At 34.3% G+C, this 24,615-nt stretch overlaps 1 protein-coding gene across 2 annotated transcripts; it reads left to right on the forward strand.

Moving 5' to 3' along the window:
- On the forward strand, positions 1–24,615 carry Tmem33 (transmembrane protein 33). 2 transcript variants are annotated; one of them, XM_015482072.2, is made up of 9 exons: positions 1–156; positions 348–417; positions 3,384–3,478; positions 3,929–4,116; positions 8,672–8,739; positions 10,400–10,533; positions 17,584–17,667; positions 22,897–23,017; positions 23,856–24,615. In XM_015482072.2, the coding sequence occupies exons 2-9, from the start codon at positions 373–375 to the stop codon at positions 23,859–23,861; spliced, it is 741 nt and encodes a 246-aa protein (XP_015337558.1). In that variant the 5' UTR covers positions 1–156; positions 348–372; the 3' UTR covers positions 23,862–24,615. The 2 variants fall into 2 exon arrangements, with proteins under 2 accessions (XP_015337558.1, XP_015337557.1); XM_015482071.2 differs by having other exon boundaries at positions 22,897–24,615.

Genomic DNA, 24,615 nt, shown 5'->3' on the forward strand with positions numbered 1-24,615 from the left:
CGCCTCGACCTTGCGGAAATGAAAAGAGTACTTCCGGGTCCGGAGTTAACCGGGCGCCGGCAGCGTTGGTTCGGCCCTTTAGGGCCTTGCTCCGAAGCTCCGCCTTCGTTTCGGTCTTTCTGGAAAACCCGCTTTGATCTCGGCGGTGCGGGACAGGTATTTCCCCGTGGCTGTGGGTGCTTCTGGGACCGTCTACAGCAACCGGGCGGGCAAGGCTCTTTTCCTCGGGAGGCTGGAAAGCTTGGAGCGGAGCAGGGCACGGCGGGCCTCTGGAGGGAAGCAGGTTACCTGGGTCGTGGTCCCGACATTGACATTTTGTTTCTTGTTTCTTCTCTCCGCGATTGCAGCGTCCCGGGTGCCTGTGTGTCTCCCATGGCTGATACGACCCCAAACGGCCCCCAAGGGGCGGGCGCTGTGGTAAGTGAGCCGGCAGGGTCGCGTTGGTTGATTTGCCAGAGGTAGGAAGGAGCAGGAAGTACTGCGAGGACCCGGAGCGTTCCAGAAGCGCAGAGATTTCTGGACTAGGATGAGTGAGTGGGTGGGGGTGCGGAGAGGGGAGAACCGAAGGGAAGCTACAGAGGGAGCTACAAGTTTGCTTCTGAAACCACAACTGGCTGTCTTGGAGCAGGTGGCCGTCACCTGCGTGTCCTGGAAATTGGTCCTTCTTGCCTTTCCCCACACCTCAGTCTCTAATTGTCCTAGGCCCCAAGGTTGAAGATGCAGTGTAAGGGTATGCCGTGACACTAGCCTCATGGCGCACTTGCGTGGGGACTGGAAACCTATGTGTCAACTTTATGCCATTGTATAGAAATGACGCACAGAACCATCTGTTGTTTTCCTTCTTCACATTGTTCTTACTTCTTTACAAAGCGAAGTACCAAGCTTTTGTAATTTTTTTTTTTAAGATGCCAGTCAGCAACTTCCTAGTTACTTGCATCCGAAGCATTATTATCCTCTAATTTTTCCACCCTAAGTGTGTGAATTGGGCGAATTACTTTTTGAAAACATTTTGCAAGTATTTCTACATAAACTCTTTAAAATTTTGCTGGCTCATTTAAAAGTCTTTGTTAACCCACAAATATTTCGGTATTCTTTCACATGACCACGTTAAGTTATCACATGTGGGAAATTTAACATTGATAGGTGGTATAAACTGATATGCCATTCATGTTCAAGTTTCCTTAATTGTCTTTTAAAGCTGCTTCCTTTTCCTCAGGGGTTCTGCCAGAAAGCATGCATTATGTTTACTGGTCATATATCTGCTTCCCTCCCGTTTTTGTCTTTCAAGATTGGTAATTTTTTTTTTTTTTTGTGGCCAGGGAGATTGAACCTAGGGGCCTTGTGCTTTGTGCATGCTAGGCAAGTACTCTACCAACCGAACTACATCCCCAGCCCTAAGATTGTTAATTTTCTAGAGCCCAGACCTGTTCTGTAGAATGCTTCTCAAACTGGAATCACATGAATGATTATTTTGTTCTTCTCTGTGCATTATAAAAAAGCATTTCTTTTATTAATTAATGATGGACCTTTATTTACTTATTTGCTTATATGTGGTGCTAAGAATCCAACCTAGTGCCTCACACATGCTAGGCAAGTGCTCTACCACGGAGCCACAACCCCAACCCCATATCAGGAAGCATTTCATGTTCATTTATTATAAAGATTATAATATACATTATAAAGATGCCTTTTTTCCCTTTAATTAAGAAGAAGTTTTTGAGGCTCTGTATCTTGTTCCTCAGTCGGTTTTTTACCTGAAGATTCATTAATATTTTTTGTCTGTACTATTTACTGCTAGTTGGTGGTTGGCCAGGTCACTCTTTTTTGTTTTGTTTTGAAATGTGGTCTCACTTGTTGCCTAGGCTGGTCTTGAACTCTTGATGGGCCCAAGTGATCCTTCCTGCCTCAGTCTCCCAAGCAGCTAAGACTATAGATGTGTGCTACCAATGCTAGTCACTCTCAAAAATCTAAACCAAAATATGCCCTTTTGACTTTTCTTTTATTGTATGATAAAATGAAATGCATAGCTCAGCAATTTATGGTAAAATGAACACCCTGCACAAATGGATTTTAAAGAAAATATCCCTAAATTAAATTTCAGATTGTGATGTAGAGCTTGGACATTTGTAGAGGAACTGAGCACAGAAAGCTAGATTTAGCCTTCTGTTTGACCATTCCTGATCATTTAAATTTAGGGGAGAAATAGTATGGTAGGTAGGATATAATCAACAAGAGGCATATTTCATATTTCTGACAGTACCTACATATTGATTTAAGAAGGAATGCAGTAGAATGTATTTGAATTTTTAAATGTTCGTGCATTTTTACTTAAAAAGTTTTTTTTTTTTTTTTTACACTTTTCCCCCCAAAGATAATGAAGTTAAATTGCTTAAAAACATTGTTCTGAAACTTCAAATACACCCATTAGTGAGTTTCAAAATTAGCTCTGTGGAAGCCTTTTTTTTTTTTTTTTAAATACATTAAGAATAAGTATTATTTGTGAAACTTTGTTATCCTTCATATACCCATGTATGTTTGTATTAGATCTCAGTGTTAACAGTATTTGTGGTACTGTAGTTGAAAAATGTAAAATTCTCTTTAGAATATGAATATAAAATACATCTTAATGATAAAGCATATTTTTACGTTTTTTAGTGCTAATGAACACGTACTGGAGAAAGAAAAGTAGCAAAGGAAAAGAATAAGAAAAAATGAAGAAATATGCATGTAGAAGTTTAATATAGTGTCACTGAAACTTACAGGAACAAATAAAGCACAAATCCCATCTTAAAACTTGTAGGGGAGCCTAAAGGGGATGCAGAAAGTCATAATCAGAGAAGCAGGCGATATTTAATAGTTGATAGTTGTATGTTGAGCACCTCCACTGTGTTAGGCAGATCATCCACTGAGTAATGAGTTCAACTGTAACTGACTGATGACTGTGGTTTTTACTTTGTCCTTTCAAAAGTTTATTTAATTCAAACTGGGTTTGTGTGTTGCCTTTTTATTCAGTTCTGAGACCTGCCTATTTGGGTTTGAGATTTTGCTAAGAATAGGCATTTGGTTCTCTTGAGAGCAATTAGTTCTTATTTAATGTTCTTTTTAAATAGATGAAGCCAATATTACAAGTGTTGAAAGAACACAGACAATTGTAGTTAAATTTCTGTCCAGGTTCCTGTGCTTTCCAAATCAACACTATAGAATTTTTTAACTTGTCATTGAGCATTTATGTGAAACAGTTAATTGCCTTGAGAGTTTTCACTTAATGATTTAAAAACAAATGTTATAAGGTTGTTGAAATATTTTGAATATGAATAAAACTATATATTCTTAACATAATTTGCAGGCTTAATTTACTACCATATTTTTCTTTTTAAATACAGCAATTCATGATGACCAATAAACTGGACACGGCAATGTGGCTTTCTCGATTGTTCACAGTGTACTGCTCTGCTTTGTTTGTTCTGCCTCTTCTTGGGTATGTACTATACATAATTCTGGCTTTGATAATTGTTCTGTTTTTTTATGAAATACTTTTTTAGGTGTAAGAATTGTTAAATTGTAAAAGGTTCAGGGACAGATAAAAATACAAGTCCTTAGTAATATAATCAGTTGGAAGGATTTATGATTTGTGAAACTAAGCATGGTGAAAATCTGAGCGAAAATGTAGGTGCAGGGTTAAGACAAGTTCATGATTTTTGCATTTTTGACCTTTTTATCTTGATGCGAAGAATCACTGCTTTATAAAATTTAGTTGGACATATGTATATGAAATGATGCTTCTAAGAAGGTAGAACAAGTTCAAGTAATTTTTTTCTATTGATAGTTAAATGAGTTAGGTGTTGTGCAATTATGATGCAATTCACAAGGGAGGAAGAGACATGGTAGTTGTTTGTCTCATGATAACTTCTTCTCTGGTAATTTACAGGTTGCATGAAGCAGCAAGCTTTTACCAACGTGCTTTGCTGGCAAATGCTCTTACCAGTGCTCTGAGGCTACATCAAAGATTGCCGCACTTTCAATTAAGCAGAGCATTTCTGGCCCAAGCTTTATTAGAGGACAGCTGCCACTACCTGTTGTATTCACTCATCTTTGTCAATTCCTACCCTGTTACAAGTATCCTTTTCTACTTTTTTGATAGTGAAATGACCAACTAAATATGTAGGGGATCTGTTGATTATTTTTTGCTATAGGAAAGATTAGTAACAAGGGCATTCAATAAAAGTTGAAGTTTTTGCTTTTTGGCACTTCATTTATATGAAAAAGGTATGCTTATTTTAAAAATTTCAGACACTAAAGCTTGAAATGTAAACTTTGAAGAGCTGATTTGGGATTTTTAAACTTTGTCTATTAATGTTCTTCTCTTTTATAAATTTCTTGATTAACAATGGGTATTTTAAAGTTCAGATTCAAAGCATAAGCTTATATAGGATTTGTGAATACTTAAAATTTTCTTTCATTTAACTGGGCATATGTGGTGGTACAGTCCTTTAATCCAAATAACGCAAGAGGCTGAGGCAGGAAGATCCCAAATTCGAGGTCAGTCTTACAAACTTAGAGAGGCCCTGAGTAACTTAGTGAGACACTGTCTCTGAGTAAATTAATATATAAATAAATAGGGCTGGAGATGTAGCTCAGGTGTAAAGAAGCCCTGAGATCAAGCCCTCATACCTCCCCCCCAAATATTTTTCTTTCATTTAATTTATAGCTTCTTTGAGAAAGTATCTAGATGTCTTCCTTTTAAAAAGGTAGATCATCACCTATTTCCTTTTTTTTTTTTTTTTTTTGTAGTTGTAGTTGGACACAATAACTTTATTTATTTATTTTATGTGGTGCTGAGGATTGAACCCAGGGCCTTGCACACATGTGAGGTGAGTGCTCTATACCACTGAGCCACAATCCCAGCCCACCTATTTCCTTTTTTAACTTTCAGTGACCTAGGAACAAATGAAAATTTATCAAGAAATGATTAGTAAATTTAAAATAATATTTACTGTATGTAATGTAGAAACATGGATAACATATATGGAAACAACATATAGATACATATGGATAATCCATGTAGCTATTGAGAATTAATAACTCATTTGGAATATGTATGCTTTCACAATTTCAAAAGTATTGCCGGATGATAATGGGTATTATTCCAAAAAGGAGAGAAGTTCTACAATTCATTGTGTTTGGGAAGCACCAAGTTAAAGATTTTGAAATAGGATTCTTTGTTATAGGACCTTTGTGCATTGTGAGATTAATGTTTCTTAGTTTTTTTTGTATAGATCACCCATTAGGAAGTTACTTAGTGTTTTAAGAAGTGCTGATGTAAGAGTTTGAGGGTTTTTGTTTCTTTGTTTTGTTTTTTGGTGCCAGGGATTGAACCCAGGTGTGTGTAGCCACTGAGCCACATTACCAGCCCTTTTTTATATTTTGAGATAGGGTCTCACTAAATTGCTTAGGGCCTGGCTGAGTTGTTGAAGCTGAATTTGAATTTGTAATCCTCCTGCCTCAGCCTCCCAAGCTGCTGGGATTACATGTGTGCACCACTAATCCAGCTTAAGGGCTTTTGAATATTTCTGATACAACTATATATAGTGGAAAACATAAAAAAAATATTTCTCTAAGACTAAATGTCCACTTAGATGATACCTATATTGTGAATTATCATTTTTAAATAGTTTTTGTTTTTGTCATTCTGGGGATTGAACCCAGGACCTTGTATATGCCAGGCACACACTCTACCTATAGGTCATGACCTTTGTGATGTTTACTCAGTTTCCCCAAGCTAGGGGGATGAGTCAGATTAGAAATATTAAAAGTATGAGAAATTTAAGAAATAATACACAAAAATAAGTGAAAACCAGGATCCGATGGAGACCAGCTCTGATGGAGATTGGGTCTATCTCTCCTAAATGGAGTCCCCAGGCTTTATTTAAATGAGTAGGAACACCAGTGGGATTCAGTGTAAAGAACTTCCTGAGGAAACAGGAAGAAGGTGGCAGAAACAACTTGGTTGAAGCTTAGCAGGTCGTACCCACCTTCGTCTGCATTTGTACCTAGGTCTTTGAGCTAAGGCAGGATGTCAGCATAATCTGGGCATTATTGAAGTTCTCAGAAAAGTAACCTCCCTTCCTTGTGATGGCTCATACAAACCCATAATCATACGTGGCCTACACAGCCTCCAACACGTAAATACTGGCAAAATAAATTTCCATTTCCTCACTATTTATAAAGGGATGGAAGTGAAGTATAGCTCAGTGTCTGGCACAGATCAGGTGCTTACTTAACTTTTGTTGAGTGAGTCATGAGGTCATGCCAAATGAGACCCATGACTGGGAAGACAACCCGTCTTGTATATGCAGTTGGTTATTCACTAACCCATTTCTCATGGGAATGTTGAAGTTTAGGATTTCTTCTTCCTTAAATTTCTATGGGAGGGGAAAGGGAGCAGTGAGAATAACATAAACTAGTAATTGTCAAGGAATACTAATCTAATTCCTAAGGAAGTTAGGCATTATGGTAATAAAGGTGGCCAAAATATTATCATAAACATTCTGATCTTTTTTTTTTTTTAATATCTTTATTTGTGTTTATTTTATTTTATTTTTTTATGTGGTGCTGAGGACTGAACCCAGGGCCTCACACATGAAGGGCAAGCACTCTACCACTGAGCCACAGCTCCAGCCCCGATCTTTGTTCTTACAAAGGTGATACATTGCCCTTGCTCTATCAATGACAAGTACTTAAGAGTTAAAATTGTAAACTTTTCACCCCTTATCTTTTCTAAATAATTTAAAAGTGACATTGAGAGCTAAGATTATGAATATGTTATTAACAGTTTGTTCCCAAGCTTTGTGCTACATGTCTATTATCCCAGCTAGTTGGGAGGATAAGACAGAGAATTAAAAGTTAGAGGTCAGCCTGGGCAATTTAGTGAGACCCTGTCTATAAGTAAAAAGTTAAGGTAGTGTACACCTCGGTTCAATCCCCAGTACTAGGAAAAAATGATTTATGAACTCTAGAATATTAGCGATAAAAGAATCATTAGAAATCTCTGGCTTTGATTTCTTGTTGTTTGACAGAGGATAAGGAAAATGAGGTTTGTGATAGAGCCAGGACTGGAAGGCTGGTGTCTTGATCCCAATTCAGGGTTCTGTTTTCATTATCTGATACTACTACTTATTGAATCGATCTTCAAGTCTGGATACATGTCAGAGTTTAAATTGTATTATTTAAGCCAAAACAGTTTCACAGAGGGCCTTAAAGAAGAGAGGATTATACCTTTCATCAGTTTCAGAGGATTTATGATTCATTAAAAAGTTTAAAATTGTGTGTGCATGTGTGTGTGTGTGTGTGTGTGTGTGTGTTTGTGAGTGAGAGAGAGAGATCTCTGGGTAATTGACATTTTAATTCTTGTGAGTGGCAAGAAAGAATTGGTCAGGGTATTAATTTGGAGAACTACTGTATTAACACGATTTGGTTCTTTTAATACTATATGAAGGTGCTTACCAATTGGAAATTGGAACCTTTGGGTCCTAACAGAGAATGTAATAAATTTGAGTCTTAGATTGTTAGAGCATTACCACTTCCCATTCATGTCAGGCCTTCAGCAAGTATAGAAAAGCAATGATTCATTTCTTAGAAACTGCTTATATTTTTAGGGCCAGTATTTTTACCAGTCACGATTGACTAATAGTCTCTATCATTTCATGGAAATTACAATTTTTTTTTTGTTTGTTTGTTTTTATTATAAGGCTGGCAAAAATTTGGGGTGGAGAATGGAATTTTCTGAGAAATTTCTGTTTTACAAAATGTTGCATGAAAATTGTATATTTACCCTGGGGCATTAAGCCAAATCAATGATTTTAAATACAGAGATTTTCTGTTTATGTCTGAAATTAAACTGATGAGACTTTCAGTAGATTATATACCACCCCAGATATATACTATCTTTTTTATTTTTACTAATTGAGAGGATAATTATATCAGCTTTATAGGTATGTTATCTTAAAATATAATGGGATCTTTGTAGGAAAGAAATAATAAAACATCTTCAACTGAGAAAAATTTGGGAATTATTCCTTAAACCATTGCCTCAAATTCTTTTCATTCTCTTAATGAGACCCTGTCTATAAGTAAAAAGTTAAATGTGCTGGGGTTGTAGTTCCGTGGTAGTTTATACCTGGGGTGAGATCTGTGAAAGCACTGTAAAAGACTCTCTCTGTGTTTGAAGATTAACTTAAGTGGCCAGGATGGCCATTGTGGGGTTAAAAACCGCATGCATAGAAAAAAACTAAGTAGCCTAGATTTTAATTTAATTTAGCAAATATTTGCAATGTTTTATTACCTCAAAAACTTTGAGGTAGCCTAGATTTTAATATAATTTAGCAAATATTTGCAGTGTTTTATTAACCAACCAATAAAAAATAAATGAAAAAAAACTTCACTATTAGTTTTCTTCATAAAAATAATGGTGTTTTAGAAAGTGAAATAGTTTACTTTCTTTTTTATAAAAAACAAAAACTTCATTTAATTCAAAATATATTAGTAAACCAATAGCCATTTCACTGAACTCACTTTGCAGGTGGTGTTTCAGATTTGTATATTTGAACTTAATACATGGCTTGTTTTGCAAAGTACTTGATAATTTTGTGTTTTCCTTAATTGTTTTCTTCAGTGAGTATTTTCCCAGTCTTGTTATTCTCTTTGCTTCACGCTGCCACATACACGAAAAAGGTCCTTGATGTAAGTAAAATAATGCTGTTTCTTTGATTCCTGGGAGTTTAAGATCTAAGACACTCTGGCATTTGTCACAAGGAAGTTCCTCTGTTCTCTTACACACTTGTTATGAATTATTTAGTGATATAGTAGTTTTGAGTTTAGAAGTTTTTATTGAGGTGTCATAAATAGTACATTTTGGGGCTGGGGATATAGCTCAGTTGGTAGAGTGCCTGCCTTGCATGCACAAGGCCCTGAGTTCGATCCCCAGCACCACAAAAACAAAACAAATATAATACATTTTGTAGATAAAGGATTGCACTTAAAATTATTCCTTGGTTCTCAGAGGAATTTCCATTTTTTAATTTTTTTTTAAAAACCTTTTTAAGTTTGATAGTTGCTAGGTGCAGTGGCACATGCCTGTTATTCCAGTGGCTCAGGAAGCTGAGGCAGGAATAATACAAGTTCAAAGGCAGCCTCAGCAACTTAGTCAGGCGCTGTCTTAAAATAAAAAAAGGACTAGGGATGTAGCTCAGTGGTAAAGCACCCCTGGGTTTAATCCTCAGTACAAAAAAAAAAAAAAAGATTTGATGAGTTGTCAGAGGTTTCTTATTTAGTCACTGTATAATTCCAACATACCAGATAGACTATAACAAATCTCTCTTACACTAATATTAAGGACTGCTGTCTTCCTGAAATTATTTCATTGCTGGATTGGAACATTAAGCCTAACATAAGTGTGCCAGGTGGATTTACTGCATATACACTGAAATTTTAATTAAAATATCCAAATTTGTGCCTTGAATCAGACTTCATTGGATTTTATAATTTCTTTCTTTTTTTCTTTCTTTTTTTTTTTTTTAGTCGTAGATGGACACAATACCTTTATTTTATTCATTTATTTATTATATGTGGTGTTGAGGATCGAACCCAGTACTTCACGTGTGCTAGGCAAGCACTCTACCACTGAACTACAATCACAGCCCAGGACTTCATAATTTTTATCATTTATTGGCTAAGGAATCACAGATATTTTAACTGTATTACTGAATAGGCAGATTTTGTTAAGATTGGAGAGAAATAATAACATTTTTTGGTAAAATAATCTTTTTTTAAAGAAACAAAAGCATCTAAGAATGAAAAATATTTTCATTAATGTTTTCGACTTCAAATACACAAAATAAAGCAAGAAAATACATTGTTCATTTTTAAATAGTTTGTAAACTTTCAGTCATTTTTGTATCACTAACTTCTGGTTCTCTTGCCTGTTGGATGTGCTATTTATCTATAAAGAAAGAAAATTTAGTCAGCTCTTAGTTATCCCTTGGTTCTGCATCTGTGGATTTAACTGATTGCAGGTAAGAAATATTTGCAAAAATAAGTTTGTGTCTATAGTAAACAGGTATAGACTTTTTTCCCCTAAATGATACAATATTAACAATTATATATATAGCGTTTACATGGTATTAGGAATTATAAGCAATCTAGAGAAGATTTAAGGTATAAGAGGATGTTTTTAGGTTATATGCAAATACTGTACTATTTTAAATAAGCATCTTGAGTATCTGCAGATTTTGGAATCTTAGTGGTATCCTGAAACCAATCCTCCATGTTTCCTGAAGGGTGGCTGTAATTCAGTTATCAAAAATACTTCATTATCACTAATGTATATTTTCTTTTGTTTTAGGCAAAGGGTTCAAATAGTTTACCTTTGTTGAGATCTGTCTTGGATAAATTAAGTGGTAATCAACAGAATATTCTGAAATTCATTGCTTGTAATGAAATTTTCTTGATGCCTGCTACAGTTTTTATGCTTTTTAGGTAAGAATAAAAATACATTTGTTTTGGAAAGCTAATGACTAAATGAATAAATAAAAATATTAAGTTTCATGTTGCTTGGAATTATGGTCTTGTAGTAATAGTTGTCTATGATTGCCTCCTTATTTTGTTTGTACCCTTGGTATGGAAAGTAATTCATGAATAAAGAAAGCTTTCCTTTTGAAAGTTAGAACATTAAAATATCATTGATCTCTCTGTTGATATCTTGCATTTAAGTTTTAAAACAGGGCATATGTCTATCTGGATGATTCTTTTTTCAATTTTTAGTTTTCCAAGGAACAAGATATTATAGATAAAAGTTAAAATATTATTTGATTATAGGTCTTAGTTACAGTTTTTTTAATCTTTTAGTTGTCGATGGACCTTTATTTTATTTATTTATATGAAGTGCTGAGAATCAAACCCAGTGCTTCACACATGCGAGGCGAGTGCTCTACCAGTGAGCCACAACCCCAACCCTTAGTTGCAGTTTTGTTTTGATATGTACATATAAAAGAATCCTTTAATAATATACAAGTGTGTAGTAAATACATAAGTATCATAATTTATTGTCTCTCCCATGCTTTTTCCTACTTGAATGTTTTCATAACCTGTTTATACTAATATACAGTCATGGTTTGTTTCATTTAATGGTTGTATAGTGTTATATCAGATGAGTGTGCTGTTTTATTACCCATTTCTTTATTGGTGGACATTTTGTTTCCATGTTTTTTTTTTGTTTCCAAATACTGATGTAGTATACATCTTTTTCTGCTTACACTTAGGTGTCAGTGTTTTCTTTAACATATCAGACTTCATTTTGCCGTATTATAAGCTAAATTCATTTTGTGTTTAATAGAAATACCAAAATGTCCTGTAAAATGTCTACATATCTTGTTTTTCCTAATCTTGTTGATTTGTAATAAACTATTATTGATTATAAATTTATATTTTATAATTTCATATTCATTGCCTTGAAAAACTAATGATGTTTGTGTATACCTGATAATTACATCTTTCTTTAGCAGTCTCTCTAAACATTTTGTAGATTTCCTTAAATGTAAATGCATCTTTTCCTATCTTTTAAGTAATGCTTTCCTCTGAAAACTCTATGGTCACCACATATTGCTTAAGTTATGGGTCCAACTAGATAATATACTTTAAATAAAGTTCTAGATTGATGCAAATGAAAGATTTTTATTTATTTATTTTATTGTAGTTGTAGATGGACACAATATTTCATTTTATTTATTATTTTTATGTGGTGCTGAGAGTCAAACCCAGTGCCTCACACGTGCTGGGCAAGTGCATATTACCTAGCATGTGTGAGATTCTGGCACTGCATAAAAAAAAAAAGTTAATTGAAATAGATAATGTTGAAAATTCTTCCATCTGCAAGGAAGCTGAATATAGAATTTGATGCATCTTTAAAACTTTCATCCCAAATTTTAGTTAAGTTTTATCCTAAAAACTGAAGTTACATAAAGGGTTAATGTAATCTAAGTCAAAGGAAAAAAAAGAGGGATAAAATAAAAATTTCAGTATTTTCCCCTTGATGTATAGGTCTAATTTTCATCTCTTTCTTGTGTGATCTTGATCATTTAAACACTTTAATTATTAAAAGGAACTTTTTGCCTCCTTACTTTCTTACTCATTTTTCTTGGGTTATCTAATCCTGGTCTTGAGGAATACCAGGTTCTGCCATTTGTTTCCTGTAAGTAGCTAAAAGTAAAAATAGTAGGTAACTTTTTTTTATTATATATATGGATATGGATGTAATTGATGTCTACACTTCGAAACCTCCAAATTCTGTTTAATAAGCAAAATTATTTTGTTCCTCTTCAATTAGCTTAAGGATCTGGGGTTGCAACTCAGTGGTAGTGTGTTTGTCTAGCGTTTGTGAGGCCCTGGTTCCAATCCTTAGCAACACACACACACACACACACACACAAAATGACTAAAATAATTTTAATGAAATGCAATGCAATTTAGAGAAATACCTCATTTTTCTTGGTAGATTAATTAAATTGTGCTCCTTAAAGATTTCATTTAAACACTTACTATGTACGCATACATCTTAGTTTTCACATTATTGTAAAGGAGATATGAATTTACTAGAAATATTTAAAGAGGAAATAGCTTTATTGTTTTCTTTACTCTTAACTTACTCTTGTAGTGAAACTGTATTTTGGTGTCTGTTGTCCAACTTCCCTGTATTCCCCTTCCCTTTTCCCTTCCTAATCTCTAGTAATTACTATTTTACTGTCTTCTCTGATATCAATTTTTTAAGCTTATACATATGAGTGAGAACATAAAATTTTTGCCTTTCTGTGCTGGGCTTATTACTTTATAATGTCCTCCAGTTCCTTCCATTTTTGCCATGAATGACAATATATTTTTGTGTGTGTGGCTAAATAATTATTATGTGTATGTACTTGGATATGTATGTCACATTTTCTCTATTCATTCTTCTGCTGATGGATTCCTTAGTTGATTTTCATATCTTGGCTATTGTGAATAGTGATGCAACAAACACAGGAGTGTAGGCATCCCTTTGATATGTTGATTTCATTTACTTTAGCTATATACTCAAAAGTGGGATATAGCTGTATCATACTGTAGTTCTGTTTTTTTTTTTTTTTAAATTTTATTTAGTTTTGTGAGGAAACTCCATACTTTTCTCCGTAATGGCTGTACTAATTTACATTCTCACCCGCTGAATTTAATAGTTGCTTTTTCTCTGCATCTTCACCAAGCATGTTATTTTTTTATTTTTTTCATTGTAGCCATTCTGATGAGTAAGATGATATCTCATTGTGGTTTTTGATTTGCATTTCCCGGATGGCTAGTAGTGTTGAGCACTTTTTCTTGTTGTTCATTTGTATATTTTCTTTTGAAAAACACCTATTCAGATTATATGTCCATTTGTTTAAGTTTTTTTAACTCCTTATGTGTATCATGTATATTAATCTCTTCTCAGTTGAATAGTTTGCAATTATTTTCTCCCAGGTTGCCTTTTCATTGTTGATGTTTTCTTTGCTGTGCAAAAACTTCTTAGTTTTATATATCCCATTTGTCCATTTTTGCTTTTATTGATTGCCTTTAGGGTCTTATGTAGAAAAGTAATTTGCTTATTCCAGTGTTTTGAAGTGTTCCTCTTATGATTTATTCTAGTACTTTGATAGTTTCAAGTCTTTCATTTAGGTCTTTGACCATTTCGAGTTGACTTTAGTATATGGTAAGAGAGACAGGGATGTAATTCCATTTTGCCTGTAGATATCCAGTTTTTTTTAGCACCATCATAAAGGCTATCCTTTTTCTAGTGTGTGTTTTTGTTTTCCTGTATATGTTTTTGACACTTTGTTGAAAATTAGTTGGCTATATTTATTTGTAGGATCTCTTCTGTTCTCTTGGTCTGTGTTGGTTTTTATGCAAGTATCATGTTGTCTTGGTTACTGTGTTCCTTTATGTGTAAGAACAGGTAGTGTGATGCTTCCAGTTTTGTTCTTTTTGCTCATAATTTTTTTGATTTTTCTAGTCTTGTTCCATATGAATTTTAGGTTTTTTTTCCTATTTCTGTGAAGTTGGTGTTTTGATACTGTTTACATTGAATCTGTGTATCATTTTGGGTATGGACATTTTAACAATATAAATATTCTTTAGCTATAGCTGAACCCAGGGGTGCTCCACCACTGGCTTATGTCACTGCCCTCTTTATTTTCTATTTTTGAGTCAGTCTTACTAAATTACCCAGGCTGGCCTCAAACTTGCAATCCTCCTGCCTTGGTCTCCTGAGTTGCTGGGATTACAGGCATGCACTGCCACACCCAGCAACAATAGTCTTTTAGTTCATGAACAAGGAAGGTCTTTCTGAGTTTTGTTCTTTTTTCAGTGTTTTGTGTTTTTTTATTACTTTATTTTAAAGAATTAAAATTTGTTTATGAAGTTATATTCCATTTCTTTTGTTTGTTTTGTTTTGCAGTGCCTGGGGATCGAATCCAAGGTATTGCATATACTAGACAAGGGCTGACCCACTGAGTTACATCCCCAGGCCTCCATTTCTAAAAGGAAAAGCTACTTATGCTTTTAAATATGTAACTTGAATGTACCCAAGCTAACATTTAAAGCAATCATAAATAATGACTATTCTTTGTGTGCTACCTTTCATGGTAGACACACAGTCTAATATTAGAAAACTATATTTAAAAATGAACTAACTTATAATTTGAATTGTCTTACACATACATGTACATGCATGCAAAGATGGGTAAACGGATGATCATTATAATTTTATTCCTAATTGTGAACTGGAGCTATCCTAAATATTCATTACTAGGGAGCTTATTACATAATGGTACAAGTAAGTATAAGAAGGAGTATTTGAACCTATAAAAAGAACAAGGTAATTTCTGTATTGTCATATGGGATGCTTTCCAAGGTATAATATGTTAGTTAACAGTAGTATGGGGTGTTACCATGTGTGCACTGTTAGTATTAGCCATTTTGTATACTTGTGTACATAAATAGAAGTATATTTGAGATTGTGCTAAAACTTTGAGAAAGGGCTAATTTGGATGAGGGGAAACTTGTTTTTCAGTGAGTATTTTCTATGTACATTTTCTGTATTGTTTGCATTACTTCTTCAATTTATGTATTTATTTTTAAAAAATATTTTTTGGTTATAGATGGACAGAATATCTTTATTTCATTTATTTTATGTGGTGTTGAGGATCAAACCCAGTGCCTCACCCATATGAGGCAAGTGTTCTGCCATTGAGTCACAACCCCAGCCCCTGTCTGTTTTAATATTTTTTAGTTGTTGATGGACCTTTATTTATTTGTATGTTGTGCTGAGAATTGAACCCAGTGTCTCATACATGCTAGGCAAGCACACTACCACTGAGCCACGACTCCAGCCCCTGTTTGTTTTTTTGATTTTTAATTTTTTAATTTTAGTTGTCAGTGAATCTTTATTTTATTTATTTTTTATATGCGATGCTGTGAATTGAACCCGGTGCCTCACACATGCTAGGCAAGTGCTCTACCACTGATCTACAACCCTAGTCCTACTTTTTCAATTTAGAAAGTTAATTTGTCAAATTGTTGGAGAAAATGGATGTAACATTTAATTTAGTGATGTTTGTAAGTTTGTACTTTTTCTATAAAAGTAATATCATGCATTGGGTGCAGTGGCACATGCCTGTAATCCCAGCAGCTTGGGAGGCTGAGGCAGGAGGATCACGAGTTCAAAGCCAGCTTCAGCAACAGCAAGGTGCTAAGCAACTCAGTGAGACCCTGTCTCTAAATAAAATACAGAATAGGACTGGAGATGTGTCTCAGTGGTCAAGTACTCCTGAGTTTGATTCAACATCCCCTCCCCCCCGAAAATAATATGATGCAACTTGAAAGACTAAAAAATTAGCATAAGAAACTACGTTTAGCATCTTAATGTATTTTCTCCAAATTAAGTTTCAAGATACAGTTGTAATAGTACGTATAGATTTATGTTTTGCTCTTTTCAAAGTTGTTATATAGTTTTTATAACAACGATTATAAGTAGTTGCATACTAAATCCATTACATAAACATAATGGTGTTATATAAATTTATGTCACCCTACTACTTTTCTGTCCACTGTAGGTTTGTGTTGTGTTTTTTCTTTCTTTTTGGTGATAGTAGGGATTGAACCCAGGGTCTCTTATATGCTTAGGGAAGTACTCTAACACTGAGCTACATCTCTGGCCCTTTTTAATTTTATTTTGAGACAGAGTCTTGTCTAGGATGACCTAACTTGTGATCCTCCTGTTTCAGGATTAGCTGGAATAATAGGCTTGTCCCACCATACCCAACTTATTTTTTCTTTATTTATTTTTGCAGTACTAGGCATTGAACCCAGGATCTTGCACATGCCAGGCAAGTACTGTATCAGTGAGCCACATCCTCAGCCCCATTGCTATGTTTTATTAGTTATTTTCATGAAAGTTTTAATCCAGATGGAGTTTTCTAGGAAGAATTCCAGACTTGGAGTTTCAAAAACATATCTATAGATAGATAGACATAACATATATTTATATATACGTATCTTTCTTGAGGTATTTAATTATGCTTTTTAACCAAGAATACTAATTAGTATAGGCTGTGTAAATTTGCTAGTGAGCCAGTATAATTTTTTTTTAATATTTTGTTTTTAGTTGTAGATGGACACAGTACCTTTATTTATTTATTTATGTGGTACTGAGGATTAAACCCAGTGCCTCACACTTATCAGGCAAGCGCTCTACCACTGAGCCACAACTCCAGCACTGCCAGTATAGTTTTGAGTCTTTGTTTGTTTATATAAAATAAAGTACTTTTTATTTGAGTATGTGTTAAGTCTTAAAATTTAATTTCATCAATGATAATTATGGAAACGCTTTTATGTAACTTACTGATTTATTTAGTATAATTTCAGCTGAGCACAGTGTCCCACACTTGAAATCCCAGCTACTTAGGAGGCTGAAACAGTAGGATTTGAGGCCAACCTCCGCAATTTAGTAAGACCATATCTCAAAATAAAGTAAAAAGGGCTGGGGGTATTGCTCAGTGATAGAGTAACCCTGGGTTCAATCCCCAGCATTGAAAAATAAATAAAAAATTCAAAAGTAATACATGGCCAGGTGTGATGGTGCACGCCTTTAAGCCTAGCATTTTTGGGAAGCTGAGACAGGAGGATCATAAGTTTGAAGTTAGCCTGAGCAACTTAGCAAGACCCTGTCTGAAAATGAAAAGCACTGGGGCTGTAGTTCAGTAACAGAGCACCTCTGGGTTCAATCCCTATTACTACCAAAACAAAATAGGTAATATTTATAGATTATGTTTATAAAAGTTTAAGCAATAACATTTTACTCTTTACCATCATCTATATTCTTTTATTTCCTTTTTAAAAATAACTTGGGTTTAGATATATTTCATTTAAATGAAGACATACATTCTCCATTTGAATTGACTATTGCCTTTTGAAAGTATATGTATGAATTGGTAATGTATGTTATTACTCTGTATTTGTTTATTTCAGTGGTCAAGGAAGTTTGCTCCAGCCTTTTATCTACTATAGATTTCTGACTCTTCGATATTCCTCCAGAAGAAATCCATATTGTCGGTAAGCTGATGATAAGTTTAAGTATGTTCTGTTTTTTAGAGAATTGTCGAAATGTAGTATTTTTAACTTGTAAAAGTAATTTGACTAACAGTTTAGAACTTGGAAGAGACGTTTTTGCAGCTCTGTTTGTTTTTTATTTAGAGACAGCATTTCACTGAGTTGCTTAGTGCCTAGCTTTTGCTGAGGCTGGCTTTGAATTTATGATCCTCCTATCTCAGCATCCCAAGCTGCTGGGATTACAGGCATGCATCACCATGCTGCTGGTGGTATAAATTTAAGTTCTATGTGTTAGAACTAGCTAGGGTTATTGAGGTAGTTGTACAGATGCTATTTGACTTATGATAGCGTTATATCGTTATAAATTCATTGTAAGTTGAAAATATTGTGAAGTCAAGAATGCATTTAATACACCTGCCCTATCAAACATCACAGCAATCAGTACACTATGTCAGTTGTTCACTGTCATGATTAAATGGCTAACTGGGCTTGCAGCTTTCTGCTGTTGCACACTCTCACAATTAAGAGTATTCAGCATATTTCTAGTTGTGGAAAATATGGTTTCTGTTGAATGTGTCACTATTCCACCATCATAAAATTGAAAAACTGGAATTTCTTAGTCTGGAAACATCTGTATTTCTTTTTAGAAATTACAACTGGGGTTATCTTGACCACCTTGAAAACACTACTATGGTTAGGTAATTTAAAGATGTGTAATACAAAAAATCCCATTCTCTAGGAGCTTTCCTAGTTGAAACAAAAACATGTCCTGAATACTAATAAGCAATAGTTTAGGATAAAATATTCACAAATCAATATATAGTCCCCTTCATCCACAGCTTTACTATTTCTTATTTCAGTTACATATCATCCAAAAGTGGAGAATTCCATAAATAAATAATTCACAAGTTTTAAATTGTGCATAGGTCTGAATAGAATAATGAAATCTTGTGCTGTCCTGTTCCTTCCCACCTGGGATGTGAACATCCCTTTGCCTAGCATATCTATGATATATAATGCCTAATTTATAAATAAAGGTTTATCATAGGTATATGTGTATGGAAAAAAAAAAACAAAACAGCCCCAATGGAGGCTCCTGGAACATGTCTCCCTTGGGTAAGGCAGGGATCACATATGGTTGCTTTTTTTTATCCGTATTATCTATAGTTCACAGAAGCGGGAGTGGTCATTGGGCCAGAAGATAGACAAGCCTAGGAAAATTTCCCAAATTAGAGATTTAAATTTGATCTGGAAGGATTAAAACATTAAAGCATTTTAGGTAGGCAGGCAGATATTAGGGACATGAGTTCAGAGGAAAAAAAGTGCAGGCCATGTTTGAAGGGGCATTGAGTAAAGGAGTTTGACTCCAGTGCAAATTCAGAATGATAAATTGCTAAAGCAGGTTAAGAAGGTATATTGGAGTCATGTCAAAAACTTCTTGAGTTTCAATATCAAAAATTTAAAATCTGTTAGATGTGTGGGAATGATCATTTTAACATGCTCAGAATATTCTGATATTCTTGTACAGAATGGGTTGGATGAGAATAATGAGGAAGCAGAGAAGTATTTTAGGAAATTAGTAGTTTTCAGGAATGGAAGTTTAGTATACACTGAATTATATATTCTGTTCTTAAAGTGAAGTAGAAATAAAATGAATAACTGCATTTAGTAGATTTTAAAATGTAATTTGGGAATGTTAACACAGCTTTTATTTTCATGTTTAAAATAATGTAGTAGAATTCAGCCGGAAATTCAATCAGTATGTTATGATTAACTCTATAATACCATCACAAGTACACTTAAAAGAGCTGAATTTGAATGCTGACCCATCATTTACCAGGTGTGTGACTGTAGGCAAGTTATTTAAATTTAAATTTCTTCATTGGTAGAGGTGGAAACCTCCTCCTGAGGGTGAAATGAACCATATTTTAAAAGTACTTAGACTATTCAGACATGTGCCTCTAGTCTCTGCTATTATGTAGGCTGGTGAGGTAATAGGATTCCATGATTCCAAGAATTCAGGCCAGCATGGGTAACCTATTGAGACTTTTTCTTTAAAAAGTAAGTACTTAGACTCTTGTTATTTTTTAGGTTCTAAATAAATATCTTCCTTATTCTATGAGCTGATTTTTCTTTCTGGGGGCTTTTTATGCTTTTTTTTAGACAATGTCTTTTTAGGATATTTTCTGAAGTAGAGCTTATTTGTTTTAGACATACAATCCTAATGAGTTCCTTAATAAAATGTCTTCATTTTTATTGATTCCATGAGTCTTTTCCTTTTCTTTCTGGTCCATGCATTCATTTCAGGTATTATCTTCTAGTTCCCTGACCTGACCTTCATTTTTCATTAGCAGATTATACCCTGTTTTTTTCATATACCCTTAAGTCACATTAGTACATCTAGAAATTTAGAATGTTTCAGTAAATAAAAATGAAAAGATAGCAGTGGGTCAAGCTACCACAAATATGTGCTAATAAATGTCTTCAAAGATTGCTTATAAGTATACATTTTAATCATAACAGTGGAAAGGTAATGGAAAATATCAATAAAAAATGCAATAAAACTACATCTTCTGAACTACACTATTTTTTGTTAAGGGTTTTGAGGCTGTCTGTACTGACAGTTAATACCATTTTTACCTGTCATGATATTTATTGTTTTAAAATTTTAAACTCAGCTCCTGAGTCACAATAAACTCATTTAGGTACTTAAAAACCATATGTCACTGATGGCCACTGTATTAGACAGCCCAGATACCTGGTATTTTCATCATCACTGAAGATTCTGCTGAACACCATGACTCTTTTCTTTCTTTTTTATGACCACAGTATTTTTTAGGGTACTTTCTAGCTTTATTCATTTGACTGAATTATTCAGAAAACATTGATAATGTATGATTATAACAGGTGCATGTAGAATTAAATATCTGCTTTGTGGGACTTACTGACAAGTTAATTAGACTCCTAAGTCAGTATGATGATAAGGTGCTGTGAAATCATAGAGAATAGGAGATAAGTGAGAATTCACTGAGGAAGTGGGATAATAAACCAAGTCTTTTTTTTTTTTAATATTTATTGTTTTTTTAGTTCTCGGCAGACATAGCATCTTTGTTTGTATGTGGTGCTGAGGATCGAACCCAGGCCGCATGCATGCCAGGCGAGCGCGCTACCGCTTGAGCCACATCCCCAGCCCTAAACCAAGTCTTTTAAAGAATGAACCTGAGTCCCGGCACAAGGGTGCCTGAAAGTACTTGTCATACCAACATTTGATGTCTGAGCTCAGGAGATACATAGGGAAGTGGTAAAGGTCTTTGCCCAGAACGACAGATGGTAGAAAGGACTAGATCATGAAAAGGTGTGGATTTTATTTCGAGGTGGGGGAGCCTTTGAGGTTTGTACATGGAAGGATTGGGAACACCTGTTTGATCTGATTTTTACAATATATATCTACATATATGTATATGTAGTTGTAGTTTAATTAGATGGACAGCATGCCTTTCTTTTACTTGCTTATTTTTTGTGGTGCTAATGATTGAACCAAGTGCCTCACATATGCTAGGCAAGCACTCTGCCACTGAGCCACAGTCCCAGCCCCCAATTTAGAGTTATTTCAGAAGATGTATTACAAGCTTATCAAGAAGAGAAGATGACCTGTGCAAACCCATTAGAGTAGTACAGAGCCTGCACTAGTGGAAAAGCTAAAATGTTAGAAAGATACTTAGGATGTAGCATTTTAGGGTGTGGGAAGAAGAATGAGATAGAATGCCTCCATCTCCAGGTTTTGGGTCTGGTAGCTAAAGAGACTGTGAATAATAGTGCTGTAACAAGGAAAATACTGGCCTTTGGTTGTATGTGCATTTTTGCAAATTGTATTCCTGTCTTTGTGTGAGAGCATATTAAATACTTAAAAAAAAAAAGTTCAAACTATAGATGTCACAAAACGGATACAGAAAAGTAAAACAAGAGTTGCATCTTCATGCAGGATGAGTCAGCATATAAGGTCAAACTCACGAATAGGAAAATACTCTTGCTCTTTCAAATCACTTACAAATTTTACAGTACAATATATGTGATTTTGGATATACCTGCCAAATAGTATACATGTAACATGTACCATGGGTAATAAAGGGTACTTTGTAGGCAGTGAGTACAGTTGGGGCAAAGGCAAAGTCCACACTGTGTTTGAGGCATATCTATGCAACATAACTCAATTAGAAGTTGTGGCAAGAGATGAGCCATAGTTAGATTGAGATAAGATCATATAGTATATTGTATGGGCTTTAGTCTGAATATAAAGAGCCAGTTCTATCAATAGAAAGAAGCTCTGGGAAGTAACTTCTATTGACCATCTTTGTTGTCTCATTTAAACTTCATTACAACTCTGTTAAGTACATGCTTTTAATTTACAGAAGAGGAAAACTCTGAGAGAATATGTTCTTTAGTAGTGTGTGAATTACCCATAATTTTTTTTTTTTTTTTGCTCTTTTTAAGAACAAGTTGAGGGCTGGGGATGTGGCTCAAGCGGTAGCGCGCTTGCCTGGCATGCGTGCGGCCCAGGTTTAATCCTCAGCACCATATACAAACAAAGATGTTGTGTCCGCCAAAAACTAAAAAATAAATATTAAAATTCCCCCCCCTTTAAAAAAAAAAAGAAAAAAGAACAAGTTGAATTTGCCCAAGTTAAATGTGAATATTACCTGACTCTACCAAAGAAAAGAATGAAAGTCTTTCCTAATCTCAGTCCTCAGAGATAGTTTTTATTTTGGTGGTGCTGGGGATTGAATCCAGGGCCTTGTGCGTGCAGGGGAAGCACTATACCAACTGAGCTATATCCCCAGCCCAAGATAACTATTTTTTAGAATGCTTTTGTTATTTGAACTTTTTCACTGAAAAAAGATATGGGTGCAGATTTTGAGAATTTCATTGTGGAGATATATATATATATATTTTTTTTTTTTGGGGGGGGGGATGTGTTTGTTTTTTTTGAGATGGGTCTCACTATGTTACCATCACTGGTCTTGAATTCCTTGGTTCCAGCAGTCCCCCTTGAGTGCTGGGACAACAGTTACATGCCACCCTGGAGATGTATATATTTGTGTGTTCCCTATGGTTCATTCTATGTTAATCATTCCTCAAATTCTTTGTTGACTGGGTAACATCTTCATCAGCATTTTGTAACACTATACTGCTTTTTTCTTGTGTTTTTTGAAAAAAAACTATTTTATCTTGCAGGAACTTGTTTAACGAACTGAGAATTGTTGTTGAACACATAATAATGAAGCCTGCTTGTCCACTGTTCGTGAGAAGACTTTGTCTCCAAAGCATTGCCTTTATAAGCAGACTGGCACCAACAGTTGCGTAGTTTAACATCTAGTTAAGCTATGTATATAATATAAGCATTATTAGCAGCTGGTACTTCTACTAGGGTATACTAAACTCCAGGTGTTAACACTGACCTCAATTCAATTTACATAGTAAATGCATCTCAATGGAAAAATAGTCATTTTCCTGGCATGTTAAATCAAGCCTTTTCAAAAGTTGATGAGAAAAATTTTACTGTGCTCTGTTGCTAATGGTTAAGGAAGTTTGTATCTAGTGATAAATGTATCAATTTTTTTAGATGCTGCTGTGCCTGTATCATGAAGTACATTTATTTTTTGAAAAAATAGTTCTGAAATTTGTTTCTACCTAATTTGTAACCTAATCTGGCATGAATTCATTATGGTAATAACATGTGAATTTAGTATATTTTAAGACAGTATTCTTTTGCCATTCAGTAATTTTGGTTGATGATTTAACAGAAGCACTGTAATTCTATTTCAAATTGTTATTGATTTTGTGCTACTTTGCTAGGACAGATTTATTTTGGATGTATCATTATAAGAGGCAGTTTATGTCTTATGCTAGGAGCTTCTGAATTTTTATTTCCATAAGAATTCTGTGGCTTTGATTTTTTTTTTTTTTTAAACTCAACTGTAAGCCTGTTAGTCAATTGGATAAATATTTGGGGTCACATAACCACTTTATATCAGAAAGTAGTAGTGACACAACTTTGCTTTCAAAGACCCATTGAGAAATATTTCTTAAATAGGAAATCCTTTTACAAATGTGGACAGATAGGTTTATTAGTATTATAGTTTGTAAAATTAACCTAGTTCAGGTTCTTGACTTCAGTTTTCTTGGTTTCTTAGGCTTGAATTTTCCTAGAAAATTGCAGCAGTCAGATGTCTTTTGAAAGGAATGTAACTGAAGATTGAGCATATGGCTATACTCATGTCTGAAATAATAATGAAGAATATCCTGTAGATTACATATTTATCCATCAAATCTAATTTGAAAGGTTAAGTGGAAAGTTTTTTAGGTAAGGTAATATGTAATGGGCCTGGGAGAGGAATCGGGAATAGTATGCATTTCAGTCTTGTAATGCATAGATATATTTGAAGAAATTGGCTGTATTATGCAACTGTGATTTGAGTTGTATAATGTGTTAAATCCTGTTCATTGAACTCCCATCAACTACTTTATAAAATTCATTCTGATCCTTATTATTGTTGCATGATTGGGAATGTTCAAAAACGTAGCACAATTTTAGTATAGAATAATATAATTGTTTTTGTATCCTGTTTTCTTCTGTCTGCATGTAATATGGATTTCTCAAATACATTCATTAGTGATTTATCAGTAATATCAATTTTCCTTTTGTTCAACTTTCTAATCTATAGAAAGATGAAATTCTTAGGCTAGATTGCCAGAAAAATTCTACTTTGATAGCTTAACTGTAACCAGCTATTTTTGTATTTTTGTAATATTTATCCACTATGTTGGAGAAGCAACCTCATAATATACAGTTGATTTTGTGTGTGTGCAACTAGCCTCATCACTGTATGTGTAATCTGATGGTTTTGAAAACTAACTTTCTAGAGCAATAAAGTGACTATAATGTTAAGTGAA

This window comes from Marmota marmota, unplaced genomic scaffold (genome assembly GCF_001458135.2).
Source record: "Marmota marmota marmota unplaced genomic scaffold, marMar, whole genome shotgun sequence".
Taxonomy (NCBI): domain Eukaryota; kingdom Metazoa; phylum Chordata; class Mammalia; order Rodentia; family Sciuridae; genus Marmota; species Marmota marmota.

Bases quoted from the DNA above. Each gene is read 5' to 3' on its own strand.
- Tmem33 (XM_015482071.2), top strand. From the start codon at position 373: ATGGCTGATACGACCCCAAACGGCCCCCAAGGGGCGGGCGCTGTG. The intron at 8,740-10,399 runs GTAAGTAAAATA...CTTTTGTTTTAG, and splicing joins ACACGAAAAAGGTCCTTGAT to GCAAAGGGTTCAAATAGTTT. The intron at 10,534-17,583 runs GTAAGAATAAAA...TGTTTATTTCAG, and splicing joins ACAGTTTTTATGCTTTTTAG to TGGTCAAGGAAGTTTGCTCC.